At 50.5% G+C, this 27,623-nt stretch overlaps 1 protein-coding gene and 1 pseudogene across 5 annotated transcripts in view; both read right to left on the bottom strand.

Moving 5' to 3' along the window:
- TECPR2 (tectonin beta-propeller repeat containing 2) overlaps nucleotides 1-27,623 on the bottom strand; it is a 99,909-nt gene that overhangs the window by 44,698 nt on the left and 27,588 nt on the right. For 3 of the 4 annotated variants that reach the window (XM_082617030.1, XM_082617028.1, XM_082617029.1), the window contains 9 exons: nucleotides 26,289-26,446; nucleotides 17,347-17,659; nucleotides 15,519-15,651; nucleotides 12,296-12,601; nucleotides 10,416-11,389; nucleotides 8,216-8,399; nucleotides 5,934-6,107; nucleotides 2,371-2,551; nucleotides 1,043-1,184 (listed from right to left, as the gene is read on the bottom strand). In XM_082617030.1, coding sequence (XP_082473156.1) covers nucleotides 1,043-1,184; nucleotides 2,371-2,551; nucleotides 5,934-6,107; nucleotides 8,216-8,399; nucleotides 10,416-11,389; nucleotides 12,296-12,601; nucleotides 15,519-15,651; nucleotides 17,347-17,659; nucleotides 26,289-26,446 — 2,565 coding nt within the window. Of the gene's footprint in view, nucleotides 1-1,042; nucleotides 1,185-2,370; nucleotides 2,552-5,933; nucleotides 6,108-8,215; nucleotides 8,400-10,415; nucleotides 11,390-12,295; nucleotides 12,602-15,518; nucleotides 15,652-17,195; nucleotides 17,315-17,346; nucleotides 17,660-26,288; nucleotides 26,447-27,623 lie in introns of those variants that run through there. The other variant, XM_082617031.1, reaches the window with a different exon arrangement.
- Nucleotides 18,529-19,063, bottom strand: LOC309802564 (mitochondrial import inner membrane translocase subunit TIM14-like; annotated as a pseudogene). The gene has a single exon. The product of its transcript is annotated as a mitochondrial import inner membrane translocase subunit TIM14-like (transcript).

Genomic DNA, 27,623 nt, shown 5'->3' with positions numbered 1-27,623 from the left:
AACAGGCTGCATACACTACCGAGGAGGCTGCTGTTTGCAGCCATTGCGCACCGGGCCCCCATGCGGAAAAGAGCACAGTCGGCTTAACTGGCTGCAAAGGGCTACTCTTGGTTGCGGTGCGTGGGCTTCTCACTGCAGTGGCTTCTCTTGTTGTGGAACACAGGCTCTAGGCGTGCGGGCTTCAGTAGTTGTGGGTCGCAGGCTCTAGAGTGCAGGCTCAGTAGTTGTGGTGCATGGGCTTAGTTGTTCCGCGGCATGTGGGATCTTCCTGGACCAGGGCTCGAACCCGTGTCCCCTGCATTGGCAGGTGGATTCTTAACCACTGTGCCACCAGGGAAGCCCCTACCTTACTATTTCTCAAAGTGTTTACTTTCCTGGGGGCATGTGGGAAAATTCCCCTTTCTTCGTTGAAATACCATTTACTTACGAGGCCTTTCGTACAAGCAGAGATAGTGAATTTTAATTGTGGGTTGGGTTTTTCACATCTATTGTCTAATCTCTTTTCTTCTTAGTACATTCCTCCAGAATTAATCATTATTATTATCTAGGTCTTCAAATGGCTATCACTGGATTTATTTGGCATATAATGACAAATTTCTAAATAACACCAAAATTAAAAAATAAATAAACAAAGCCTACATATTAAAGCAAAGAGAGCTTCACAAGTTACCTCCTGTGATGAAATCCCTGATAATTCTTTTTTTTTAAATTGAAGTATAGCTAATTTACAATGTTGTGTTAGTTACTGCTGTACAGCAAAGTGATTCAGGTATACATATGTATACATTCTTTTTCTTTTAAAATTCTTTTCCATTACGGTTTATCATAGGATATGGAATACAGTAGAGCCTTGTTGTGCCCTGATATTTCTCGTGTGCTCAAATACAGCAAAGTCTAACTCATCCAATAGTAAAAGCGAACACTGTTTATTTACTCCAAGCCCCCGATCTCTTTAGGGAAAAGAGAGGGGCTGTAAGAGGGAGAGCAGAGCCCCCAACTCAGGGAGGCGCCCAGGCACGTGGCCCGGGAGCTCAACACCTACTTGCCACCAGTGGTCGTCATCCCCTTGGGGCTTCTTGGAAACGACGCCAGTTCTGAACCACAGGTGTCCTCGGATGTCCAGGGCCCACAGGGTCTGTTGGTCGCCGAGAGTGATACAGACAGGTTCCAAAGCCTGCCTTTCACTGGAAACGAGGAAGAGAGCGTGGAGTCAGCACCTGCATTCATGGCCCCCAGTGTGTCTAGGATGCCGGCATCAAGCATCCTGGGGGGCTCAGTGGGGGACAAGAGACAAGATCCGAGGAAAGAAGCTCGAGTTTCGAGTTAAACGACTGTGCGACACATACTGTTCCGAAGCGAGGGGGTGTCCGAAAGAGTCCCTGAAGGCCCAGGACAGTAGGGGGAGCTCTTAAGGGAAACTAACCCAGGGAAGAAGAGAGCAGGCGCGTGAGGGATTCCAGGCCCCGAGCGGCCCAACCCCTGCCTTCACCAATTAAGTGAACAGAAACTCCGCAGCGTGCCAGGCTGTGTTGGGCAGCTGCAGCCTGGCAGACGCTGCTCACTCTGCGGGCAATGCCCTCCTCCCACCCAGCCGGTGACGTCCCTGCCAGCTTCGAGGCTGAGCTAAGGGTCCACTCCGCGCAGTGCCTGCCTGACCTCTGCAGGGGGAGCCGAGGCGTCCTCGGCGCTGTGCGTCCGTCTCCGGCTCAGGACCATCTACACTAACTGGCGTTGGTTGCCCCAGATGGGGAGCTTGTCGAGGGCAGGGCAGGGTCACATTCACTCAGCGCTCACAACCGGTGTTCCCTCAAGTTTACTGGGTTGCTCAATTCAAACCGAGAATATCCTAATCTAATTTTTCTAAAGACTACTGATAATTTCACACCAGCAAAATGATCTGACAGTAATTCTTTAATTAAAATTTTGACTGGTAGAAAGTAACCAAATAAACTGCAATTCAGATTAATTTCAACTGACTAGGAGGATAATAAAGAAAAATATTTGGCCCTAAGTCATCTGAGACTCTAAACAGAAACTGTCTGACCCTGGGCAGTTCTCTAGAAAGACCATCATGAGAGACTCGTGACCGTGTGGGGCTTGAGATTACACATGAGGGCAGTAACATTTTTAAAACTGAGCTCTGACCCAATGTCCAGTCTGCCAGTCAGAAGGAGGCACAGAGTGTCTTCAAGGTCAGGCTGCTGAAATGGGCTCTGGCAATCCCAGGGAACACCACGACCTTGAAAACCTTCAGGGAACCAGCTCTGCCCAGGAGAGGCTCACATGGGTCGCTTAAGAAGAGTCAAGTTGACAAAGAACAGACAGTGGGACAAACAGGACGCTGCAAATGGGTGTGCTCCTCCCCGATACCTGACGATGTCACACTTCCAGTGCTCCCCCTCGGGACAGAAGCTGCTTACACCCTCCCGGTACAGGAGGACCCTCTGCTCCGTCAGTGCCCACACCACGCTGTTTCGGGCTGCGACCTGGGACAGTGGGTATGGACAGTCAACCTTTACGGCTCTGGCACAGGGGCGATCCACGCTGAGACCTGCCGGGGAGAAGGACAGGAAGCCCCCAAAGACACACAATCAGGACTTAACACCTCATTTTCATTCCGTTTGCTTATTTTTCTTTTTTGGTATTTTGCTATACCCTTAATATATCCATAATAAGTACTTTCTCTTTTTAAGGTCTAGTCAACATAAAATACTTAGATTGTGCTTAAATATAATATCCACCTGAACTGTTTTCAGACGCTCTTTGAAAACTGGAGGAATAACAATTCCGAATCCTCTGGTGTCCCAGAGTAGCTAAAAATGTTCCAAAAGAACGTGAAAGCCCAGTACGGAAGAGCAGCCAGCTCCGGAGCCAGGAGGGCCCAGGCCGAGAGGAGCCAGTACCAAGGGACGTCTTCTGTGGCCACGCCCCTCGGAGCCTCAGCTGCCACTGGACCCACAGGGATCTGAGGGCTCCAGGCATCCTCTGCAGGGCACCTCCAACAGGGTGGTTCCCCTCCCCCTGCTTTGTATGTGGTACGTGGGGTTTCCACTACTAAAATGAAAACCCCGAATTTCCTAGATGGAAGGTGAGGGCCAGAGCTCAGGGTCCCCGACTCCCCATGCAGGGCTCTTCCCCCGCCTCTTTGCAACCTCTGTCTAACGAGCTTCAAGGCCACTCCCAAGGGAGCTGGCACAACAGCTGTTACCTAAAGCCCCGTATTATTCCGCAGCCTCAGCCTGCAGTCAGGTCTCGGAACTCAGCATGCTTCCTGCCTGATCACAACAGCACCCTACGGTATCACAGTCATTGGGCTGCATTTCCTCAAACTCAGCTAGGTAGGAATCACCTCCTGGACTTCTTACACTGCAAATCCTCAGGACAACCCTGGAGACTCTAACCCAGGAGCTCTGGGTGGTCTGAGCTTGTCTGCAACCACTGCCCAGGTGACTCCTAAGGCCCTCCTCACCCCCAGGCCAGAAGCACCCTGTTTCCCCAGCAGGAACGAAACTCAGATGCCACTGGAAGTTGGACATGCGTATGCTCTTCCAGCTATTTTTCACTTTCAAGGGAGACATAGGAACAAGGCTGGAGAGACCAGGGCCAGCATGTGGCCCAGAGCCGGCCAGGCTGCCCTCTGGGCTCAAGCAGGAGCTGCTAGGATGCCGGCTCTCCCACATCTGAGAGCGAGCCAGATGTTCAAGGGCTTTCAATCTCAGAGAATCGAATATTTGCAAACGAAGCAACTGACAAAGGATTAATCTCCAAAATCTACAAGCAGCCCATGCAGCTCAATACCAAAAAAACAAACAACCCAATCCAAAAATGGGCAGAAGACCTAAATAGACATTTCTCCAAAGAAGATATACAGATGGCCAACAAACACATGAAAGGATGCTCAACATCATTAATCATTAGAGAAATGCAAATCAAAACTACAATGAGGTATCACCTCACACCAGTCAGAATGGCCATCATCAAAAAATCTACAAACAGTAAATGCTGGAGAGGGTGTGGAGAAAAGGGAACAGTCTTGCACTGTTGGTGGGAATGTAAATTGGTACAGCCACTATGGAGAACAGTATGGAGGTTCCTTCAAAAACTACAAATAGAATTACCATATGACCCAGCAATCCCACTACTGGGCATATACCCTGAGAAAACCATAATTGAAAAAGAGTCATGTACCAAAATGTTCACTGCAGCTCTATTTACAATAGCCAGGACATGGAAGCAACCTAAGTGTCCATCAACAGATGAATGGATAAAGAAGATGTGGCACATATATACAATGGAATATTATTCAGCCATAAAAATAAAAAAAACTGAGTTATCTGTAGTAAGGTGGATGGACCTAGAGTCTGTCATACAGAGTGAAGTCAGAAGGAGAAAAACAGATACCGTATGCTAACACATATATATGGAATCTAAAAAAAAAAAAAAAAAGGTTCTGAAGAACCTAGGGGCAAGACAGGAATAAAGACGCAGACGTAGAGAATGGACCTGAGGACACGGGGAGGGGGAAGCATAAGCTGGGACGAAGTGAGAGAGTGGCATGGACATATATACACTACCAAATGTAAAACAGGTAGCTAGTGGGAAGCAGCTGCATAGCACAGGGAGATCAGTTCAGTGCTTGGTGACCACCTATAGGAGTGGGATAGGGAGGGTGGGAGGGAGACTCAAGAGGGAGGAGATATGGGGACGTATGTATACGTGTAGTTGATTCACTTTGTTATAAAGCAGAAATTAACACACCATTGTAAAGCAATTATACTCTAATAAAAGATGTTAAAAAAAAATCTCAGAGAATCGTCCCTGGCTGACAGTTCATAACAGAGATTAAAACCTTCTCTTGGTGGGCTTCCCTGGTGGTGCAGTGGTTAAGAATCCACCTGCCAACACAGGGGACACGGGTTTGAGCCCTGGTAGGGGAAGATCCCACATGCCATGGAACAACTAAGCCCGTGCGCCGCAACTACTGAGCCTGCGTCCTAGAGCCCATGAGCCACAACTACTGAAGCCCATATGCCACAACTACTGAAGCCTCACGCCTAGAGCCCGTGCTCTGCAACAATGAGAAGCCCTCACATCCCAACCAAGAGTAGACCCCACTCACCGCAACCAGAGAAAACCTGCGCACAGCAATGAAGACCCAATGCAGCCAATAAATAAATAAATAAATAAATAAAATCTATTAAAAAAAGAAAAAACCTTTTCTTGGAATCAGCAATATTAAATGGTTAAAAGATTGATATTTACATAAATCTAATACGGCCTCTTGACATCCGAAAAAGAGCTCCTGCCCCGTAATCGTTTCCAGGTACTGGTGAATCACATTGCTTTTGGAAACCCGTATCTCATTCTGCTGACAGTACGTAAACACTGACTCTCATTACAGTTTATTTTTAAAAAACAAGTCCCACCATGTCTCTTCCAGCTGCTAAAGGTTCCCCCGCTCAGGGCAGTTTCCTAGGATGAGATAAACTGCTATTTAGAGCAAATTATTTCTCATTGTTTTTTCCTGACCCACGTGTAGATAAGCGTATAGCAGCAGGGCTTTGACCTGGCTGAAAAATCCAGCCATAAGTTAAAGGGAACAATGATTTTAAGGCCATTTCTCCGTTATCCTTTCCTCTTCAGATCTGATATTGCAGGATAAGGGATACGCAATGGCGAGCCGTAAGGAGAATAAGATTCTGTTTCTGTGCCTCGCTAAATAATTCTATTAATTCCTGCCCTAAATTTGTCCTGGGTTGAATGTGAGTCAGTAGCAGAAAACTGCTAATAGATTCCAACGGCAAATACTCTCTTTCCAGAAGTGTTTTCATTTAAATTGACTTCTAGCTTCTTGATCACTGTCTCTAAGCACGTCGCTACCAAAGCGCAATCACACCAGATCCCACGGGTGCTGGGGCGCCGCCTGCAGCTACCTGTCTGTAGGTACAGGTCCCCATTTGTCCTGATGATCCAGGCCGTGTCATCGCTCAAGGCCACAAACACCGCCTGGGGCAGAGCTTCGTACCAGTGACGCTTCCCCTTGATGGTCACTTTTCCACAAGCAAAGGCTCGGTTAGATTTCTGTTCAATCTTCCAGAGAAGGGCTCCTGTGGAAGTAAAAATTATATTCACTGTCCAATAAATACTGAGAATTTTCACCCCCAAAAGTCCATTCTGGGTGCTGTGGGGAAGAGAAATTTCTACAACACCCCCCCGCTTTTGCTTCTACCCCAAATGGGGACAGAGCCTGCGGCGCCGAGGTCTGAACCCCTGCCACCGCCCCACCCCCACCGTGTGGCTTGGGCGTCACGTCACTCAGTGTCTCCAAGCCTCATTTCCTCATCTGTGAGATGGGATCGTCTGCCCCGTACAGGCTGCTAGGAAGGCTGCAGGTGAGACTGTATCCAGGACACAGCACACAGAGCTGGCGCATCAGAGGGGCTCATCGCGCGGAAGACAGGCAGCACCAACACTGCTGGGCGCGCCAGGTGAGGGCCCAGAACGAGCTTCAGGAGGCACAGTCGGTGTCCTGAGAAAGCCTGAAAGGCCTACAGGGATTCACAGGGAGTGCGTCAATTCCGGACCAGCCAAGCGGACAAGGTGCAGACGGAGAGGAAGCACTTGAGCTGGGCTGTCCCTGTTTTCACTCAGAAAGGGGCTGCGATACACAGAAGAAGGGGAGGGAAGGGGACGGGCAGACAGCAGGGCCGTCTATGGAGAGGCAGGTGGCGGCTAAGAAACCCCCAGAGTCACCAAGAGCACGGAGGGCTGGACTAGAGGCTCTGGCGCGAGGTGCCGAGGGAGGCGTGGGAAGCGAGGCGGCGGCCAAGCCCGCGGCCCCCGGGGTGCCCACGCTGGACGGGGCCCTGCAGGACCGCTCAGCCAGAGCACCAACCCTGGTGGAGACAGAGCTCCTGCTAGAGCAGCGCGAGACTGAACGGTTTGGAAACACGCAGTTAATTCATATAATCAGGAAAAAAACAAAGTTGATAAATGGCTGGGGCGATGCACCCAAAGGTAAATGAGAGGAAAAGAATTAAAACCCATAATTATATAAAGCCAGCTAATGGGACAGGCTATTATCTTAGTCTCTAAGGAAAAATATTTTTCAAAGAGGTAAAGAGAACAAACCAACCCTGAACAAACTGGTATTTTACATAGTGACAAAGACCAGGAGAGTTAGAGGAAATCCATCTCAAAGCACAGAGGGCGAGGAGAGGTCACAGGCTCAGTGTTGTCTGCCTTGCATTCCAACGTCCTAACAGTAAACCAGCTACGATACACATACACACTTCTGTTCCACTCGCCATCCCCCAAATAGGTAAAGCGGCCAACATTGTGACAAACAAGCAAATTATTCTGTACAGATGAGGGGGTGGAACCTCATCCAGGAAGCGTCTGCTCCAGCTCACTGAAAATGGCCTGATCATGGCATGAAGGAAGGAAGGCATTTTCTTTTCACAGTCAGGGAGTAGATTATTCACCCAAAGCATATATATAGCTCATTACAGAACAATTTCTAAGAAAGAAACCAAACAATCCAAACTTATCCAACACAACCACGGGCCCATCTTCATTAGTTCAGTTGCTTTAAAGCAACACTAAGGGACTTCCCTGGTGGTGCAGTGGTTCAGAATCCACCTGCCAGTGCAGGGGACACGGGTTCGAGCCCTGGCCCGGGAAGATCCCACATGCCGCGGAGCAACTAAGCCTGTGCGCCACAACTACTAAGCCTGTGCTCTAGGGCGCAGGAGCCACAACTACTGAGCCCACGTGCCACAACTACTGAGGCCCGTGCACCTAGAGCCTGTGCTCCCCAACAAGAGAAGCCACCGCAAGAAGCCCACACACCACAACGAAGACCCAATGTAGCCAAAAATAAATAAACAAATAAGTTTTAAAACAACAACACTAAGAAACAGAAACAGATTTATTTTTATCAGGCATTTGTATGTTAATATTTCTAAAAAACAACCTCAAAAATGCAAGCTATTTGTATAACTTACATGTTCATGCGTTACCACTGCAATTAATAAAAAACCAAAAACTGAACTGCAATCACGCTATTTTCAGTTGATGTCAAATGCAGCAATCCGCGTTCTTTGGAGAAAACCCCTCAAACCTGCAGGGAAAAGGCAAGTCCGCTGAATGGACTGGTCCCTGTGTGCTCGGGCGTCTACACCTGGGGCAAGAAGTAGGGAGCTGGGAGGCGAACCTGAGGGCGAGACTGCCACCTGCTGGACGGCATCTTCAAACTTCTGCCAGCGCAGCCCAGCGCCCGGCAACGCGCTGCAGAACAGGCCGCCTTTGTAGTCCAGGCACCAAATGTACTTCTCGGAGACCGCCAAGCTGAGAATGCCGTAGCCCGGCCCGGAGTAACCCATCCAGCTTTCTGCAAACTAACAAGGACAGAGCCTGCTGAGTTCTGCGGCAGAGGACACAGCTGCATGTGTTGTACTGTCGTCAATAAGAAAAGTGTGCAATCACTCAAGTCGGCCCTCTATCTCTGGACCAGCTCTAAGAGAAACACAGTGAAGTGGGAGCAGCTGTCCCCCACAAAGACCCCATAACGTTCCTGGATAACACCCTGTCACAGATACTACAGCCTCTTCCCTCACCTAATGCTTACATTCAAAGGATCTGGTTTTATTCTACAGGGATACCTCACTTCCCACTTGTATGCAAATTGATTTTTTGCACAGCTAATCATTACAGATGTGTTAGGAGAAATGGCATTTACCACTATCTTTGTTTTTTTCACCATATTTTTTTAAGCGCTGATCCGATCATCGGACACGTGGCACATCATGTGGCTGATGGAAATCTAGCCAAGACACTGCCTGACTGAATCTTGTAGACTAAGGTTTAGATGTTAGGGTTCTTTTAAAAATCAAAGCTAAATAAAGTGTGTGCTTTAACAGCTTTCCAAAACTGCAAAAGAAACCCATGTATTTGCACAATCACCCACACATGGACATTCACTGCTTCGCAGAGTATGGCACCCAACCCCTCTCGATCTGGCCCTGGCTCACCAGGACACGCCTTACCCACCCCCAACGCAACAAAAGGTGGCTTTCCAGCTCTCTGGAGGGGGACAAGCGGGGGAGTGGTGAAGGCTGGGAGAGGTCCTCAAAGTACCAGGTGCCCTCTCACCTAGGACTTTTCTAAAGTTCTGGTCTAGAATGCCAACTGCCCACGCCCTCAGCCTCAGCTGCTTGGCCCCTGCCATGGTTTGTGGGCGCCGCGCCCCGCCTGCACTTTGCTCATCACCATCGCCCAGTTCCACTCAACTGGGAGGATCTGCACACACATCCAGGACTCTTGAGGTCCACGACTGCCTGTCATGGGCACTGCAGTTTCCCCAGCGCCCGACACAGTCTGGCAGCCGAAGGCACTCACGAAAGGGTGAATGCGCGGAAGACTGAGTGAAAGGGCATTCTGTCTTAAAACAAATAAGCAGGACGTTTCACTTTCGAGGTAGGACAGACAGCACAGAGGTTTGGGAGAGACGGCCCTGGCCCCACCTGCCATGCGACCTGGTGAGAAGCCACTTAACTGTCCGAGTCTCCACGTCCTCCTGTGAAACGGGAGCACCTAGTTCGTGGGTTTTGTTTTTAGAGAAGTATATGAGTTAAACTTGTGAAGTGCTTAGCGTGGCACCTGGCACATGGTGAGAGCTGCCCCAATGCCACACATCATTAGGATGGAGAGAATCCAGAGGCACATCTGGGGAAAGCACACGTGGCTGTAAGTTCACAAGCATAATCCACACCTCACATCCACTTAGCAGGAAGGGTTACAATACACAGTTAGTTTTGAAACCAAATACATCTAAATAATAATTACTTGCTAAGGAAAACAAGCACTTTTTAAAAGCCACTTTTTTATATAAAATGACCAAGAATAGCTAATAATCGTCTCTTAATTGTATAGGCTAGGTAGAACCCGACCCAGGAAACTGGACACTCGAAACCTGGTTTCTGCACAGCCTGCAGGGGAGCCCTGGCGCCGCTGTCTGGAGGTCAGGGAGACACGGCTCCTCGAGACGCGCGTCTGAGGGGCAGCGCCTTCCCCTCCACAAGTGGACGGGCCTCTCGCCACTGGTTTCTGGGAGCGGCCCCCAGGCCAATCCAGCCGTCCTCTGGGATGACTAGCACTAGCCGCCCATGCTGGGCCGGCCCTGCCGGAATCAACAAGGAGAGGCTGCTTTTGTTGGTAAAGTGGGTAACTGAGCAGGGGTGACAGGTCAGCAGGAGTCCAAGCCATTCTAGGTCCCTGCGCTGGAAATCCCCCAAAGCCAGACTTGCAAACACCTCTGGCATATGGGTTTTACAGTAGGAATATAATTTCTTTGCATAAACAGAAAAATATAATCAGTTTGCCAATGATTTCCCTTAAGAAAGGAGCGCATATACCTCCTCTGACTTCAGCAGCCCGGGCTCGTCTGTGCCCGGCGGGCGCAGGTCCTGCAGGGAGCGGCTCCCTGCCAGCTCTGTCACACTCGTCTCCGAGGACGAAGAGGGCAGCCCGTGGGCATAGATGTCCTCCTCGTCACTGGACGTCAACGCCTGGTCCCGAGAGGGCTGCTCACGGGCGCTGGCCACCGAGGCAGAGACCCTGCGAGGCCGTCGTCCTCCTGCACTCCCCAAGTCACATTCGGAAGCAGCCACTGCTTTCTGGCCTGTGTCATCGTCAGCAGCAGCGTGCCGCGGACTCGAGCCGAGGTGGTCTGGGGCCCCCAGGTGCCTCCGGAAACCCTGCTCTTCACTGGGCTCCTCAGCTCTGGTCCCTGGAAGCCACTGCTCAGCACTGGGCGCCCAGCTGAGGCTGGAAGGCACCGGGGGGGAGCCCGGGAGGGGGGCTTCCGGAAAAGTGCTCTGGGGCTCAGCAGGCTCTGTGCCCCCCGCCTCCCGGACCTCCACTGAGCTGCCCCGCTCTCGGCAGGGTGACTGTGTGCTCCCTGGCCCACCGCCCACGGGGCAGGGCTCCTCTTCGAGCTCCGTGACGTCATCACTCCCTTCCGCGTCCTCCCTCGGATGCCAGGGTGAACTCAACACCCCGCCAGGCGGCTGCGTCTCGCCTGCGCCGTCACATAGCGGGATTTCGGTTCTTCCGTCACCTTCTTCATTCAGTGAGTCAGGGGCGGGGAGGGGCGCCTCCAAGACACTAAACGTTTCGGGGTCGCTATATTCTGGCAGGACACTGTTGGCCTCACCACTGAGACTGCACTCCTGGTCAGGAGACCCTGTGCTGGACTGATCCACGATGCTACCCAAACTCGAGGTCGTGGACAGCAGGTCCGTGTTCGAGGACTGGGGGCTATCACCAGGACACTCCCAGCAGGGAGTCGATTCAAGGGAACTGGGGCAAGTAGTCCCGCTTCCACCTTCTGTTTAAAAGAAGAACGTTTAAGATTAGGTACGAATCTAGTAAGACACTAACTAAAAAACAAAATTTGGGCTAAAATAAAAGCATTTTAAAAGAAGGATATCTAATTGGTGAAGAATAAATCTCGTAAGTACAAATTATCCCAATGCAGGGATGTTTTAAATGGATGCAAATATTGTACACACTGATGGGCTCTGAGGCCTCCTTCAAGAAATGTTAACTAAGAAAAACAAAGGAACAAATGGATCACAGACCAATTTCTTTTAATTATTAAAATGCTAAGGGATCTGGTAACATTTTCCTTCAATATTGCAGTGATCTTTAGCTAGAGAGGCTCAACAGGCACCAAGGAGTAAAAAATTTTTTAAAACTCAGTGTTAAATCCCATATCTGGGAATTCCCTGGCAGTCCAGTGGTTAGAACTCCATGCTTCCACTGCCAAGGGCCCAGGTTCAATTCCTGGTTGGGGAACTACGATCCTGCAAGCCGTGCAGTGCGGCCTAAAAAAAAAGAAAGAAAAAAAAGCCCATATCTGATGACATACCCTACACTGAACATAAATTGATCCATCTAAAGATTTCCATGACCTTCCTTCCAGGTTTATAGAATCTCTGGTCTAATAAATGATATATATGAATAAACTGAAATTTTTACTTAAATATTGAAAAGTATAACACCCAGACCTGTTAAGCAGGGTGGTATGTTACATTATAGTTTAATGCTTTATGTGTGCGTATAACGTATAAGTATTTCACAGTAAAACTCCTTCGAGGAGGAAAGACATTCGCTTGCTGTGCTTTCCAGCGAACGGGCAGTGCTCACTCAGCAAGCAGCAGCCTTCCCAGAGTTTGGTAAAAGGCCCCACGGGGGCGAAAGGAGGTCGTGTGTGCTCTGCCGTGGATGGTACCTGTCTTCTTCTTCCTCTTCTTCTTTTTCACTTTGAGGGGCTTCACAATGAGCTCTTGGTCGAAGTCCTCCGAGCTGATCACACTGAACCTCTTCGAGGTGAGCTGGCCACTCCTGCCCAGCTCGGGAGCCGCCTGCGGCCCGGAGCCGCTGTCGGTGGAGTTGAGCGAGCTGCTCCTGCTTCTGGGCTCGCTGGCCACGGAAGAGCCTCTGAGCCTCGTCTCGGAAGGCGTGGCCCCCGGCGGCTTCTCCGCACGCTGCCCATGGACTTGCTCTGGGCATCCTGACGTCTCCAGACCGTCCCGCGCTGAGAAAGAAGAGTCAGTTTTACCATGGTTACTGGAGGGAAAGATGGAGTACTCTTATTAAGGTTTGCCAGCCCTAAATACCAGCCTGCTAAATTCAGAGAAACCAGCGAAACTAAAAGGATTGTACAACAGGTTCCAACACATGGTTTTTGTTCTCCAGGAAGTTCATGTATCAAAATCAGTAAAATAACTCACAGCAGCTGTCTTTTGTAAATAACTCAAAGTAAGGAACTATCATAAGGTAGAGCATTTCTCACTTCAACTCACAAATATATAAAGGTGAGATGCCTATTAAAAAAGGGCTTAGAAAAAAAATAATAATAAGGAAGAAAAAAGGGCTTAGAGGGAATTCCCTGGTGGTGCGGTGGTTAGGACTTGGTGCTTTCACTGCCGGGGCCCGTGGTGCAGCCAAAAAACAACTACTCCAGGGGCCTTTGAAAAACACACATGTACCTATAATAAAAATTCTCAAAGTTGAAGGAGGGAAAGGTAATTTTTCACTAGCGCAAACTCAAAACAGAGGAGTTCATTAAAGGAGTCATGTGTGAAGAGGAGAGAGCACAGAGCAGGACTGGCCGTGGGGTGGTGGGTCCTGGCGCTCTGCCCCCACCTCCATGGACACGTCCTCCTCTCAACACGACGCCAGGAGGTTCCAGCCACAGGACCCTCAGCACAGGACTGGGGCCCATTTTGATCCATCCAGCCATCCTTTTGTTACCGAGTACCTACTGCGTGCCAGACGCGTTCTAGGCATGGAGACACGGTCCTTACCCAGACGGGCGGGCATTCCTGCCTCGACCGGGGGCCACAAGGGCAGCCTGCAGGCTCCGGAGCGCACAGTGGGGACGAGCAGGGCAGGGAAGTGACTTGCAGAAGGTCACACAAGATTACACAGGCAGATCTTGGTCTGGAGCTGCACCGTCCAGTACAGTAGCCACCAGCCATGTAGCTACTTAAATTCAGATTCATTGACATGAAACAAAACTTAAAATCCAGTTCCTCAGTTGCACTCAGCACATTTCAAGTACTCGGCAGCCACGTGTGGGCAGTGCAGTTACAGAGCATCTTCATGCCTGCAGGAAGTCTACCGGCCTCGTGGCTCCTGGTCACTTCTCCCCTGTAAGTGGCACTGCCCCTTGGTGACACTGTTAAGGCCCCCAGCTCACAGGCTCAAGAGTAGAGCTCAGTCCCTTTCTATGAAAGTTACGGCCCTGGAATGATGTTTGCCCCAACTTGCGCTCTGTGACTTAAGAGGTAATTCACTCTCTTCCTGCCATCTCTTGGCAGATTATAAATTCAGGACAGAGACAGCTAGTACTTCATTTTCGTCTTTTTGAGGCTAAATACCTGGCTAAAGTGAGGCTGTTTTTTATATTCTCCCAGCAGCCAAACCTCGTATTCTAACGTTTAAAAGACAAACGCTATAGCTGTGTCCCAGGCAGGCCGCTCCCTCCCGTGCTGGAGGGAGGGAGCCCCACTTCCTGCCCAGGATCCCCGCTGCCTCTCTTGCGGTCACTCAGACATTAGCTGACGCTGGTCAGAGGAGAAACACCGAGGATGGCCCTGTGGCCAAGAGACCCAAGGGAAGCGGTGGCGTGCCCACAGCCATGGCACAGGGCGGGCCCTCCTGACTAACCTGGCGAGGCAGGGGAGACAGCGGCTGAAGCGGAAATCTGGACGGTGACTTGGGGCTTGTCACGCACTACCCCAATCCTCAGTTTTCTAATCTGTGAAAGGAGGACACCACTGACTAACGTGCTAGGGCCTTCTTCAAACCATGTGCTGCGCTAGGGCCACAAGGTGAGTCACGAGAGCCTTGCAATCAAAAATCTATTCTTTTGTAAGGTAAGTGGTAAGTCAATGACTCTGCAGTCAAGGAGCAGCAGGAAAAGGGCCCCAGGAACACGGTGAGGAGAGACTGACTCAACTAAGGCGACTGGAAGAAGTTATCAAAAGCGCGGCGATACCGACCGAGCCTTGAATGATGAGGGGGAGGGGTGCAGAGGGCAGCACCCGAGGAGGGCAGGCCTTGTCGGGGAGACCCCGGCAGCAGTGTCAGGACAGGGGCACAGCGAGCGAGGAAGGGCCAAGGCCGCTCCAGCCCCAGGGAGGAAGGCGGCCTGGTTAGGGAAAGGCGGGGGCAGGACGCCTGTGCAACTGCCGGGTGAACTTCAGAGGCCCCACGAGGCGCTGGCATCTGTGGGCACTGCCCTCACCTCGGGCATTGGGCCCTCCCGCACGGGGCTGTTCGGAGGACTGGACGAGATCGTGAATGTTAAGTGCTGAGCAGAGTCTCTGGAAGACGGTGAGCACAACTCAGTGATGACAAGGCGGGGAGGGGCCGTGGGGCAGGGGCCACACAGCTGTTGCTGCGACCACCAGGAACAAATACGTAAAGTGCCATGGCCGTGTGCATGCACGACCACACAGAATTTGGGCTTAAATATGAATTACCAAAAAAAGTCAGAAGCACAGAGAATAATCAATACTACGAGGAAGAACTATGTTAAAGGTAAAAAAACCTGTCCCAGGTGACAGACTGAAATGTTCTAAAATCTTATGCATCAACCCCACAGGCTGTCTCAGAGTGTCGGACGGAGATCAGTCAGGTGGGTGCCGAGTTCTCCTTCCTACTCACCCAACCTCCCTGACCTCCAGACCCACAGAAGCAACGCCACCAAATGTGAGACCCTGGCTGATGTAAGCCTGAAAGCAGGTAACCTTCAAGAAAAGTAACACAAACCGTCTTTTCAGAATCAAAGGAAACCCTCTGAACACCTCCGTGTTTCGAAAAAGCTACAATCATTTAACAAGCAAAAAATGGTACGTTTTATACATTACAAACTGTAATTACAGACATTGTATAACAAATTTTGTAACAAATACATTTTATAACATTTTACAACAAATACAAACCTATTGATGCTAGTCCTTCAGGCCTGCTTGAAATTCTTATAATGTTCCTGTCTCCCTTTAAGACAAATATTTCATCTTCTGTGCAGGAAACAGACACGATATCACCTGATCCTTCCAAACCAGCAATTGTGGCCTGTCCAAAAAAAAAAAAAAAACATCACAAAACCAGGCAATAGTAACAGTTCAGATCGTACAAGCAAGTGTAGGAATCCAAGTAAGTCCAACAAGTGCTCTTCGTTATCATGACTTCTGAAACTTAGGGTAATTCAATCCAAAGTTAGGTAATATCTGACGGATGTGTGACTGAGTCGTACCCCCTGCCAGGAAGTTTATGAGACTGAGCGAGCAGTCTCTCCCCGCCTCTCAGCCACCCTCTGAACCGGTCCCCGCCTTGCTCCCCGCTCCCTAATCGCCCTCGTCTGGCTTCAGGTGCATCAACTGGCCTGTCCAAACCCCAGCCCTGTTCCTCCACAACATCACACGCTCTGCTTGAATTCTTTTCCTGACCCTTGCTCACTGGGAGAGTTCCAACTTGATTCAGAGGCCACCTCCTTAGGAAGCGTCCCTGACAAGCTCACCCTCCTCAGCAATGCCCAGGACTCTTCAGAGCTCACCGCACTTTACACAAACCCCCACCTGGCACGTCTCTCCTGGGCTGGAATGTGTGCTCCCAGGAAAAAGAAAAAGGGCAGTTTTTCTTTCTACTAAACCAGTAGTACCAGGCATGGCTGATAACAATCATTAAGAAGTCTTGCAGGGGCCTCCCTGGTGGCGCAGTGGTTGAGAGTCCGCCTGCCGATGCAGGGGACACGGGTTCATGCCCCGGTCCAGGAGGATCCCATATGCCGCGGAGCGGCTGGGCCCGTGAGCCATGGCCGCTGGGCCTGCGCGTCCGGAGCCTGTGCTCCGCAACGGGAGAGGCCACAACAGTGAGAGGCCCGCATACCGCAAAAAAAAAAAAAAAAAGAAGTCTTGCAGACGAATTTCATTTTCTGTTCACACAACTAAGAAAACCCTTTGATTTCTACAGTGAAGCTCTGCTTATAAAGAAAAGGGCGTCTGTTAGAGACCTGCTGACTTCAAGAAGGAAGAACGTGAGTAGGATGGGGGTGGGGTGTGGGGTGAGGAGGTGACGTACAGAACAGCAAAAGCTCTGCTCTTAAGAAAAAACTGAAACTACACAGTTTTTTTTTTTTAATTCCTAATTCCACCTCTGTTGGCAATAACCTCTTACCATCCTGATTTAAACAGAAATTGTTTTCTACCATGATTTAATAATGCTGGGAAAAAAAATAACACTGGAAAGTTGTCCGAATACATCATTAAGTAAAGTGGGGAAAAAAATGGCAAAACAATGTGGCTCCATTTGGGTAGGAGAAATAAGGGTAAAAGAACAGGGTGGAAAGAAAGCTAGAGAAAGAGCCCCCTGCCCAACTCAGCGTTGCCCTGCGGAGGCCTTGGGGAATGAGTCCCTATCTTACTGTTTCCATCATGTTTGAGTTTTCATTTAATACGCTCACAGTTATTTGGTAGGCAGAAAACACGTGATCCAAAGAAATTATAAAGAACAAGTTTAATTTTGTGCTTAAATAAAAAACACACACACTTTCTTAGCAGGGGACAGGACTATGAATATTTAAACCAAATATTTTTTCAAATCTATAAAAACAACCAAACCTTCACTTGGATTCCTTGACTGGCCCAATGGAAAAAGCAAAGCATCAGAATCAACACCGCTCCTTCTATCATCTGAGAAATGAAGCAGAATAGTCCATAAACATTCTCTTGCCTCTAGACACCAAAGATGTGGTACAATCACTTTACTTACCTGGTTGACGGTGTCTAGAAGGTAAATACTATATTCATTCCAACTCAACACCCAGCCTTCTTGAAAGAAACATGAAACAAGCCCCAGGTGTTTCTCGGGTGAGCTGCAACTTCCCCTGTCAGAGGATTCCAAGCGCGGGTAAAGCTCGAAAGGCTTGACTCCTCCAGCAAAGACATCTTTTAAGATAAACGTGGCCTGAACGGTCCCATGGATGTCAGCCTTCCACAGCCGGAGCCCAGGCCGTGATGCGTACAAGGTTAGATCACTTTGCTTACAAAGTCCTGGTATAAAACAAGCACCAAATTTCCCAGTGCTGAAATTACAAGAAAAAAAAGGAGGAAAGAAAGAAAGAGAATGGACTGATTTAAAGTGCTAGCTGTCAACCCCCGATATTAACTCTAACAAGAATTTCTGGACTAAGCCAAAACAAGATCGATTCTTTTTCGAACCCTTTTCTACAGTGTATTTTTTAGTTAACTGAACTGCCTGGCCAACCCTGAGGCCACAGAGGACCCGGTCTCTGTCTTGCGCTCCCTACAGCATCCTCAGAAGTGTGCACCCCGCTGAGCACACGTTCCAGTTACTGCACACAGTGCTTTTTTCTTTTTTTTTTTAAATCCTGCTGTTATAGTTTTTAATGTATGAAATCTGAAACAATTTAGATTTATCACTGACACGGTGATAAATACATACCTAGATCAGTTTCTGAGGTTAAGTTGTGGCTAAATTCACTTTTAAGTTCAAGGTTCTAAGTGACGGGGGGAGTCCTCTGTGCCTTGAACAGCCTCCTGCCCCGATGAGATGAGCCCCTACGATAACAACCTGTGCTAATTCTATCATATTTATCACACTGTACTTTAATTATCACTTTATCAGTCTCCCATCAGATTGGGGATTCCTTCAGGGAGAGACTACCTTGTTCACTTTGTCTTGAAATAGATACCAAATTATTTGACAAATGGGTAATGAACAACACTTCAAATGGCATGCATTTATCCATAATTGCTGAGTATTAACCTACAAATATTCTATAATCCGATTTTAAATCCTCAAATTTATACCAAGGCTTTCATTTAGCTTATGCTAATTTTTAAAATGTGTAGCTTTGAGGCGTTTTATTGTAACAAGCTGGTACTCATATACATAAATGAGTAAGAACGTAACATTTATCACATATTTACTTCATTTTTTAGCTTGGCCTTCTAGTAAATCTTCATTGATTTTGGCTGCTATATAAGGAGATCCTCCCGTGTCTGGGTGATTTAAAAGCATAATTCGTCAATGAGCACCTCTTGTTTCCCTTATTGGCAGTAGGGCTTACACCTAGTATTAATGATGCTTCCCGTTTTGTCATTTTGGGTTCAAACCCACCTCTGTAATAGCCACCACTGAAGGCAGATTTCGGTAAACTTTGAACAACTTGTTTTACTTGAGGTTCCATATGCTTCATGGCTTGCAAAGCGTAACCCCATGCAAATCCTGCGGCAGCAATGGTCAGTCCAACTGCTACCACTGTACTGGCCGTGGTTCCCGCTCGGCTCCCTGGCTCCACCTGGAGCGTGGCTCATCCCAACCCACCAACTCTATGCCTCTATCCTGCACACAGTGCTTTATCTCCACTCTCCTTTAATCCTCAACACAGCCCTGTGAGGGAAGTATCACGACTCCCATTTCAGAGAAGAGGAAATGGAGGCAGAAGTGACAGACCCAGGCCTGACCATCCTCTCCCTGCTCTGAAATTCTGTTCCTTCTAACAGCTGACTGCTGTGCTCATCCCAACATCCCAGTGAATGAGCTTTATGTCCAGAATTGGGGCAGCACTTTCAGAATTTCCCTTAACCCGTCAGAGGGACCAGTCTCCATTCTGATCCTCCGGCTTGGGTTATTTTTTTTCTTCTATTTTTAATATCATGAAATATCTAACACAAACAAAAGAATATATGTGCTTTGAAGCCTAATAATGAAATATACACCCAGGAACCCATCCCTCAACTTTGGAAATAAATCGGTAGTCACATCGCTGATGCTCTCTGGCTCCAAGAGTCCCTGCCCACTCCGTTCCCCATGTGTGAGCCCTACATTTTTTTTTTTTTTTTGCAGTACGCGGGCCTCTCACTGATGTGGCTTCTCCCATTGCGGAGCACAGGCTCCGGACGCGCAGGCTCAGCGGCCATGGCTCACGGGCCCAGCCGCTCCGCGGCATGTGGGATCTTCCCAGATCGGGGCACGAACCCGTGTCCCCTGCCTCGGCAGGCGGACTCTCAACCACTGTGCCACCAGGGAAGCCCTGTGAGCCCTGAATTTTGTGTTCATTATTCCCTTGCGTTTATCCATAGTTTAACCACATACCTACGTACTCCTAAACACTACATAATTTAGTATTGTTTGCCTTCCATTTGTATAAAAATAATAGTACGATGCTATTCGCATCCTTTTGCAACTGCTTTTAACTTAATATTTCTAAGATTTATCCTTGTTGATTAAAAAAAAAGCTGTAGCTTATTCATTTCCACTGCTATAAAGCATTCCACAATTTATTCCCCCTCTTGTTGAAGGGTATTTGAATTATTTCCACTTCTTCGCTTTGAATAGTGCTCATTATGAGCATTTCTGCAAATAACCTCCGAGGACACAGGCTAAGAGTTTGTCAAGGATACTTCAGAAGTGGAACTGCTGGATTGTTGGGTAACTGCTGGGCTGTTGAGTAACAGCAGATTCAAGTTTGGAAGACAACTTCAAACTTCTTCCAATGTGTTTACACCAGCCTATACTCTCATCAGCAATCTATGAGTTCTCATTGCTCCACATCTTTGCCAAATCTCAGACGTCCACCAGAATTCAAATATTAAGAGTTTCAGTTTGGGGGCTTCCCTGGCGGCGCAATGGTTAAGAATCCGCCTGCCAATGCAGGGGACATGGGTTCGAGCCCTGGCCCAGGAAGATCCCACACGCGGTGGAGCAACTAAGCCCATGTGCCACAACTACTGAGCCTGCACTCTAGAGCCCATGAGACACAACTACTGAGCCCGTGTGCCACAACTACTGATCCCGTGTGCCACAACTACTGAGTCCATGTGCCACAACTACTGAGCCTGTGCCCTAGAGCCGGTGCTCTGCAACAAGAGAAGCCACAACAGTGAGAAACCCACGCACCGCAATGAAGAGTAGCCCCCGCTCACTGCAACTAGAGAAAGCCCACACAGCAACGAAGACCCAATGCAGCCATAAATAAATAAATAAATAAATAAATAAACTGACTGATTTAAAGAAGAGTTTCAGTTTAACGCTAAGTCCTGCTGATTCCCTCTCCAAAGTATTTCTCTGATTTTGAACAGTAGAAAGAGGACTGGCTTTAGGTCGACACCTGGTCTCAATTTCCAGCCTGGACATTTAATAGCTACGTGGTATGGATCTCAGTTTCCTAGTCTGTAAACCAGGGATAGTAATTCCCATCTCAAAGGCTGATGTGAGGATTGGATGACAATCTATGAAGACACAAGAAAGCAAAGCTTGTGACACCGTGAGTCCCCACAAACGCTCAACTGCTCTAATTCCCCCGTTACCACTGTGTCTCCTGTGGGTGCTGAGCCCTCCCCTCTCCTCACCGCACACACAGCGCGCCCGACCCCCAGGGAGGCAGCCACAGGGCCCATCTCACAAAGGCATGCAGATAAAGTTATCTGGGTGTTTCCCTGCACTTCAGCGTCTCACTACACCCCTTCGGCACCTCAGTAACTAAATCCTTCCAGACAGGGTCCAAGGAGGACACTGAATATCGAATTCAGCTTTGGACTGAAAATTATTAGACTAAACAAGAATGGAGATCGTTAGACTAACTGAACACTGTAGACCGTTCATGGACAGCTCTGTAATCAGCATCCTGTTCTGATTATTTTCTTTAGTGATCTGTTCTGCAAAGCTTCTCTAAATAGAGACACCCAAAGGAGCTCTGGCACGGTAGCCTATAACCTCTTCCTCCTGCCTTTCCTGTCAAATCAATTTCTATTTGGTGATCCAATTTTCAAATCTATTTTCCTTCTACTAATAAGTCCTCTTAAATATCTCTTGTCGGACTTCCCTGGTGGCGCAGTGGTAAAGAATCCACCTGCCAATGCAGGGGACACAGGTTCGAGCTCCGGTCTGGAAAGATCCCACATGCCGCGGAGCAACTAAGCCCGTGCGCCACAACTACTGAGCCCGCACTCTGCAACAAGAGAAGCCACTGCAATGAGAAGCCCGCACACCGCAACGAAGAGTAGCCCCCGCTTGCCGCAACTAGAGAACGCACGCGTGCAGAAGCCAACACAGCCATAAATAAATAAATAAATTTATTAAAAAAAAATCTCCTGTCACTTCACCTTAGGTGACTAAAGCGTTATTTTAACAAACATTTAGTGAGCTCCTGAACCATGCAAGAGACTATGTGCTGCAGGCAACGTGAAGGATGCAGAAAAGGAAGGTCTCGGCCCTGTCTTAGAACGCCCTGCAGCAGATGTACATCTGCAAGGTGCCATCTCTGAGGCTCAGAGGGCTGCTCGAGGACTACAGACAAAGGGGACACGTTTTGACCTGGGCATAAAAGGCTACACCTCGGTCACTGAGTGGACAATGACCAGATTGAGAAAGGGGAGCGGGCACTCCAGGGAAGGACAGGCTGAGCAGGGGCCTGGCGTGGGGCTGCCTCTGAGGAGCTGCTGAAATGTGTCGGGAGCTGGTTGGGAGAAGGCAGTTAAGTTGGGGATAACTAGCTACAGCCGGGTGCAAACTGTCCTCCACCCCAGACTCGGCCACCACCTGCCTGCAGGGTGATTCTGCAGCACTTGCTGTTGTCATTCTGAATCAGACACAAAAACTCCAACTTTTTTTTTTTTTTTTTTTTTTTTTTGCGGTACACGGGCCTCTCACTGCTGTGGCCTCTCCCGTTGCAGAGCACAGGCTCCGGACGCGCAGGCTCAGTGGCCATGGCTCACGGGCCCAGCCGCTCCACGACATGTGGGATCCTCCCAGACCAGGGCACGAACCCGTGCCCCCTGCATCGGCAGGCGGACTCTCAACCACTGCGTCACCAGGGAAGCCCAAAAAACTCCAACTTTTAAGGTCTAAGCACTGCAGGATTCTAAAATCATAAACCCATTAACTTAGTTTCTTAATTTTGGTGGAGATGATTTCTAGAAAAGCCACTGATGACTTTAAAAGACACCTTAATTCCCTTTATGAGCCACATTAATATGAAAGAAGTGCTGCCAGTGATCAAATTCTAACCAGCAAATGGTGTTTTCTAACTTATGTATAATAATGCTGAGCACAGACAGAGAGCCTGAAATGGCAGAACGAGCCACAGGCGGGACAATCGTCTCCACAGCCAAATGCCCAAAGGCCACCAGACGGGCACGATGTGGCTCTGGCGGGGGCGCAGGCTCCACACCCCACACCCGGCCCGGACTGCAACAAGCAGGCGCTGTCGACCCAGGACGGTTCTCCCGACTGGACCACAGGACACGGCGACAGGCACGGTGAGGGCGCCAACATAAACACAGAGGAGAACCGAGACGGAATACACATCGGGGGATGGCTGGGGACTTTGAGATTTTCTGGGAGAAACATACACGCTGTTCTGTCCAGCCTGAGGAGCTTCGCAGACTGGGTCAGGAGAGGATGACCTTGTCTTCCGGCACTCCCTGCGCCTGTCCCTGAGCCCAGCTTCCCCACTCGCCCACAGCAGCCACCCAACATGCCGCCACACGCTCCATCCAACCTCTCGTCAGCCCGCGCGGTCCCCTCCAGGCACCCCCTAGTTCTGCACTCCCATCTACACAGAAAGAGTCCTGCCTACACTCACTGCCCACTCGCCCTCCCTCAGCCCCTCCAATGCCACGGCCTGTACCCCACGAGGGCGGGCACGCGCGACCGCCACGTTGCCAGAGCCAAAGGTCCGGCTCAGTCCACCTCTCGGGGCTGATCAGCGGCTCCGACACGGCTCTCCCTGACACGTAAGCAATGGAGTGCCCCGGAATGCGAGGCCTCCCCGTTCCCTAGTGACACTCACTCCCCAGGTGAGCTCCTCCGTCCCAGAGCTTTGAACACCGTCTAACGGCTAACGGCGCCCGCCTGCACAGCTGCGGCCCCACCTGCTTCCCGAGATCGGCCGCGGCTCCTCCGCCAGCCTTCTCGACACCAGTAGCCGGCAGCCCGGCCTGGCCAAGTGCTCAGGCCACCGTCTCCGAGGGATCCTCTCTCTCACACCCCGGAGCCAACACACCCGTTGGCTCTGCCTTCAAAGTGCCCCCACCACCCCGGCCTGGTGTGAGGCCCTGCTCTCACCTGAATCGCCCGGGAGCCCCCGCCGGCCTCCCTGCGCAGCTGCCCTCGCCCCCCTCACGCAGCAGCAGGACTGACTCCCCCGGGTCACGGCCGCTCGTGACTCTTGATGGCACTGGCATAAAGCAGCCCCTGAGCAGGGCCCACAGGATGGGCCGCCCCCAGCGCCCCTGCCCCCCTGTGCTCCTTGACCCTTCGTACAGGCAGTGCTTCTGCCGCCCCCCCCATCCTCCCTCAGGAATCTGCTCAGGCTCCACCCACCTGCCTGCCCTAAACACACACCCGCTAAGGCAGGCATCCTCGCTAGCTCCATACCCATTTATCCCCAGACTAAGAAGGGTGCCTGGCACACAGCAGATACTCAGTAAGGATTTTCCAATGTTGAACGAATAAACACTCTCCCTGGGTGACCTCATCCAAGGCCAGAGGTCTCCATGTCACCTGCATCTAATGACCTCATTTTCATTTCTGGCCGAAACCCCTTCCCTGAGTTCCCAACCTGTATATGTTACGCTGGACTGTGATTCCTGCTTAGTTACCTAACAGGCATCTCAGATGCAACAGCCCCAAGACAGAATTCCTGAAGCCTAGACCTGAACCCTGGTCTTCCCATCTCAGTTAAATGGCTTCACCATCTGTCTAGTTGCTTTAGCCAAGGGCACGGAAACCCTTTCTTATTGTTCCTTTCTCCCCGTCGGCCCCTACGTCCGATTCACCCCATTACCCTCCATCCCCCTCCCCTCTCCCCTCCTGGCCGGGTACCCAGGCGAGGCCTTCGTGCCACTCCTGGGCTCCTGCAGCAGCCTCCTCACTGTGCCCTGCCTGCCCGTCTCCAGCTAAGTCTCCAGGCAGATCCAGGGTAGCCCAGACAGTCCTTCTCCTGCCTGAAGCCCCCCCCCACATTGGCTTTCCGTCTCGCCTAGAATAACGCGGTTGGCAGCATCCCTCGCCCTGCGCTGGCTCAGGCCCTCCTTTCCAGCACCAGGCCCACTGCTCCGGAGCCACCCCAGACCCCTTCTGGCTCCTCGAACGTTCCAGGCCCTGGCCCGATCCAGGGCCTTGGCATCTGCTGTCCCCTGAGACCAGAACGCTCTTCCCACGCTTTAGGCTTCAGCCCACAGATCTCTTCCCCAGAGGCCTTTCCTGACCATTCCGTCTAAGAGAGGCCCTGCCCCCAGCCGACACCTCACCCTGACGTTGCCTCTATAGCACTGACCGCAGCCTAGACCTTTATCTTACTTGAGGGCAGAGGCCCGTCCCCTGGCTCACCGCTGTCCCACCGTGTGCCACCCAGAGGGACACGGCTGCATGGAGCACCACTTCCAGGAGGCAGACACGGCCGACGTCCTTTTCTAACCACAACCTAACCCGGCACACGACAGACACAAGCCTTCAGGACACAGAAGTTAAAAATGTTTCCGTTCATTCTGTCACCCCTCACTTCTCTAATACAGCTCCCTAGGAGAAACGGGACCCATTTATCTGTTTCTGCATCCTGAAACGGTGCCTGGCCCAAGAGTAGGCTTCTAATGGAAGCTGCCGAAAGACTTGGCTACACAAACGCACCAGGAGAGGTTCACGCAAAGTTGCTCAGGTTTCACACAGGAGGTTAGAAGGCCAGGTTTGAAGAGAAAGACTGTTGGGTATACGATCCACGTGGAGGTAATTGGTTTTTAAATCTCTCTTTTTACACTCCACCTTCCTTCCAAAGAGACACAAGGCAGTAAGACACCGACAGACAAGCCAGGACGAGACGTCAAGCAGAAGAGTGGGGCCCTGGCAGAGGGAAAGTCACGACCAAGTGCTGCACAGCCACTAAGCCCAAGCTACAAATTCTGCTGGGTGTCCCAGGGGCCGATAGGGAGATTACTGTTACAAAAACAGCAAATTGTTGGTGGAATTAAGGGGGTATTCAGCCTGGAAAGTAGACACCGAAGGGGAAGCGCAAGTGTCTATTAATAGCCATGGACCGCCACGCAGAAAAAGAATAAACTTGCACTGTGCTGCTGCAAAGCCCGGGACACAGCACAACGGACACCCAGAGGACCGGAGGCTGGCGCCCCCAGCACCACCAGGCGGCCCTCACTGACGCCCGCCCGCCTCCTAGCCGCCTGGTCCCTACTCTCCACCACCACGCCACCCAGCCCCCGCGTGCCCCCGGCCCACATGCCGTCCTGCCCCTCCGCCTCTCCCCCGGGCGGGCTGGCACTGGACTGACCCTGCTCGCCGCTGTTTGTCCAGGGAGCAGGTCAAGGGAGGGGCCCTCTCCCAGCCAGGAGCCCTGACCCCTTCCAGACCCATCCCCTCCATCAGGACGCCTCCCGGCCCCAGGCCGGGCTACAGCCCGTGTGAACTCTTCCCGCGCCCCCCACTCGGCTCCACAGCAAGTGACACGACCAGTAGCACCTCCCCTGCCGAGGTCACTCCGTTTTCACGATGGCGCGGCGCGCGGAAGGAGGGAGGGGCAAGCTCCCACCCGACCCTGAGCCTGACCCCTGACCTCCTACCCGGGCTGCAGAGGAGGGGGCCCGCAGGGAGCGGACTGGAGCAGCCACATGTGGCGGGCAGGCTGGGGACCTGCCTGGAACCCCGTCACCACGAGCCTCGACACCAGTGATGCCCACCTTTTCCTTGGCTGTGTTCCGATTTGCTTGACAGCCTTCTCCTCAGTGTGGAAGAGCAGACTTCTCTGTGAGGTCGAGACGAGCAGCACCTTCTGGCTGTAGTCCAGCTGCGCGACGGAAGCCGGCTCCTGCAGCGCCAGGAGGGAGTGACACACGCCCTGTGGAGGGACGCCGGGTGAGGCCCACAGCGGAGGCGCGCAGCGCAGCAGGCTACAGCGACCCCGCGTCCCTCCTGGGCCTGCATTTTGGTCTATGTCTACCTTAAAACGAATGCTTTAATTCTCACCGGAGTCAATGTCAACCCACGGCAACGAAACTATCTGCAAAAGTCCTCGCTAATGAGAAAATAGCCAGGGTTACCATCTATGTCAGGCTACATCAAGTTGGCCAAGAAACACTTAAAAATTCTGTATAATTTTTTTTTTTTTTTTTTTTTTTTTTTTGCGGTATGCGGGCCTCTCACTGTTGTGGCCTCCCCCGTTGCGGAGCACAGGCTCCGGATGCGCAGGCCCAGCGGCCATGGCTCACGGGCCCAGCCGCTCTGCGGCATATGGGATCCTCCCAGACCGGGGCACGAACCCGTATCCCCTGCATCGGCAGGCGGACTCTCAACCACTGCGCCACCAGGGAGGCCCAAAAATTCTGTATAATTTTTAAAAAATGTTCTCAGTACACGATTCAAAGAAGAATCCATAAAGATTAAGCAGAAATATGTTGTGCCATGTGTATTATTAATTCCAACAGAACACAATGGGACTTTCTATAATATTATTGTGACAACGGTCCAAGTCCATATCGCACTCCTCCTCCACAAAGAGTTCAAAGCAATGGTGGGGACATGATACCCTCGCCTACTGAAAGGGTCAGAGGAAACAGGTTAGAAAGAAATTAAAATGGTATTAAGTATACTGAAGAACAAAGTAAAGTTCTAGAAGGCATTTTACTGCTAACACAAACTATACTTCTTGGTGTCAGATATCTGCTCCTATAAGCCACCCTTCTCCTGAACCCGTTTCTTTAATTGTTTAGAAATACTGATGCAATGTCATAGACCTTTGCAGGGAAAGAGGGAGCAGCAATCAGATCCATTGGTAAGATTTACATACAGTATAATTCACCCTTTTTGGATATACAATTCTATGCATTTTGACCAATGCATTCAGTTATGTAACCACCAGCACAATCAAGACAGGGAAATCCCCACTACCCCGCAAACATCAAGGACATCAAGCCAGATTTCCCTCCCACCTTTGCAGTTATGCAGACTGTAGCTTTTCAATTTTTGACTTAGCTTGTAATGGAATTAAATTTATTGTACTGTATTGTGCAAAAACA

This window comes from Mesoplodon mirus (genome assembly GCF_964341445.2).
Source record: "Mesoplodon mirus genome assembly, chromosome: 4".
NCBI classification, from domain to species: Eukaryota; Metazoa; Chordata; class Mammalia; order Artiodactyla; family Ziphiidae; genus Mesoplodon; species Mesoplodon mirus.
The sequence above is the reverse complement of the archived record's forward strand: the minus strand, read 5'-3'. Positions and strand labels throughout refer to the sequence as shown.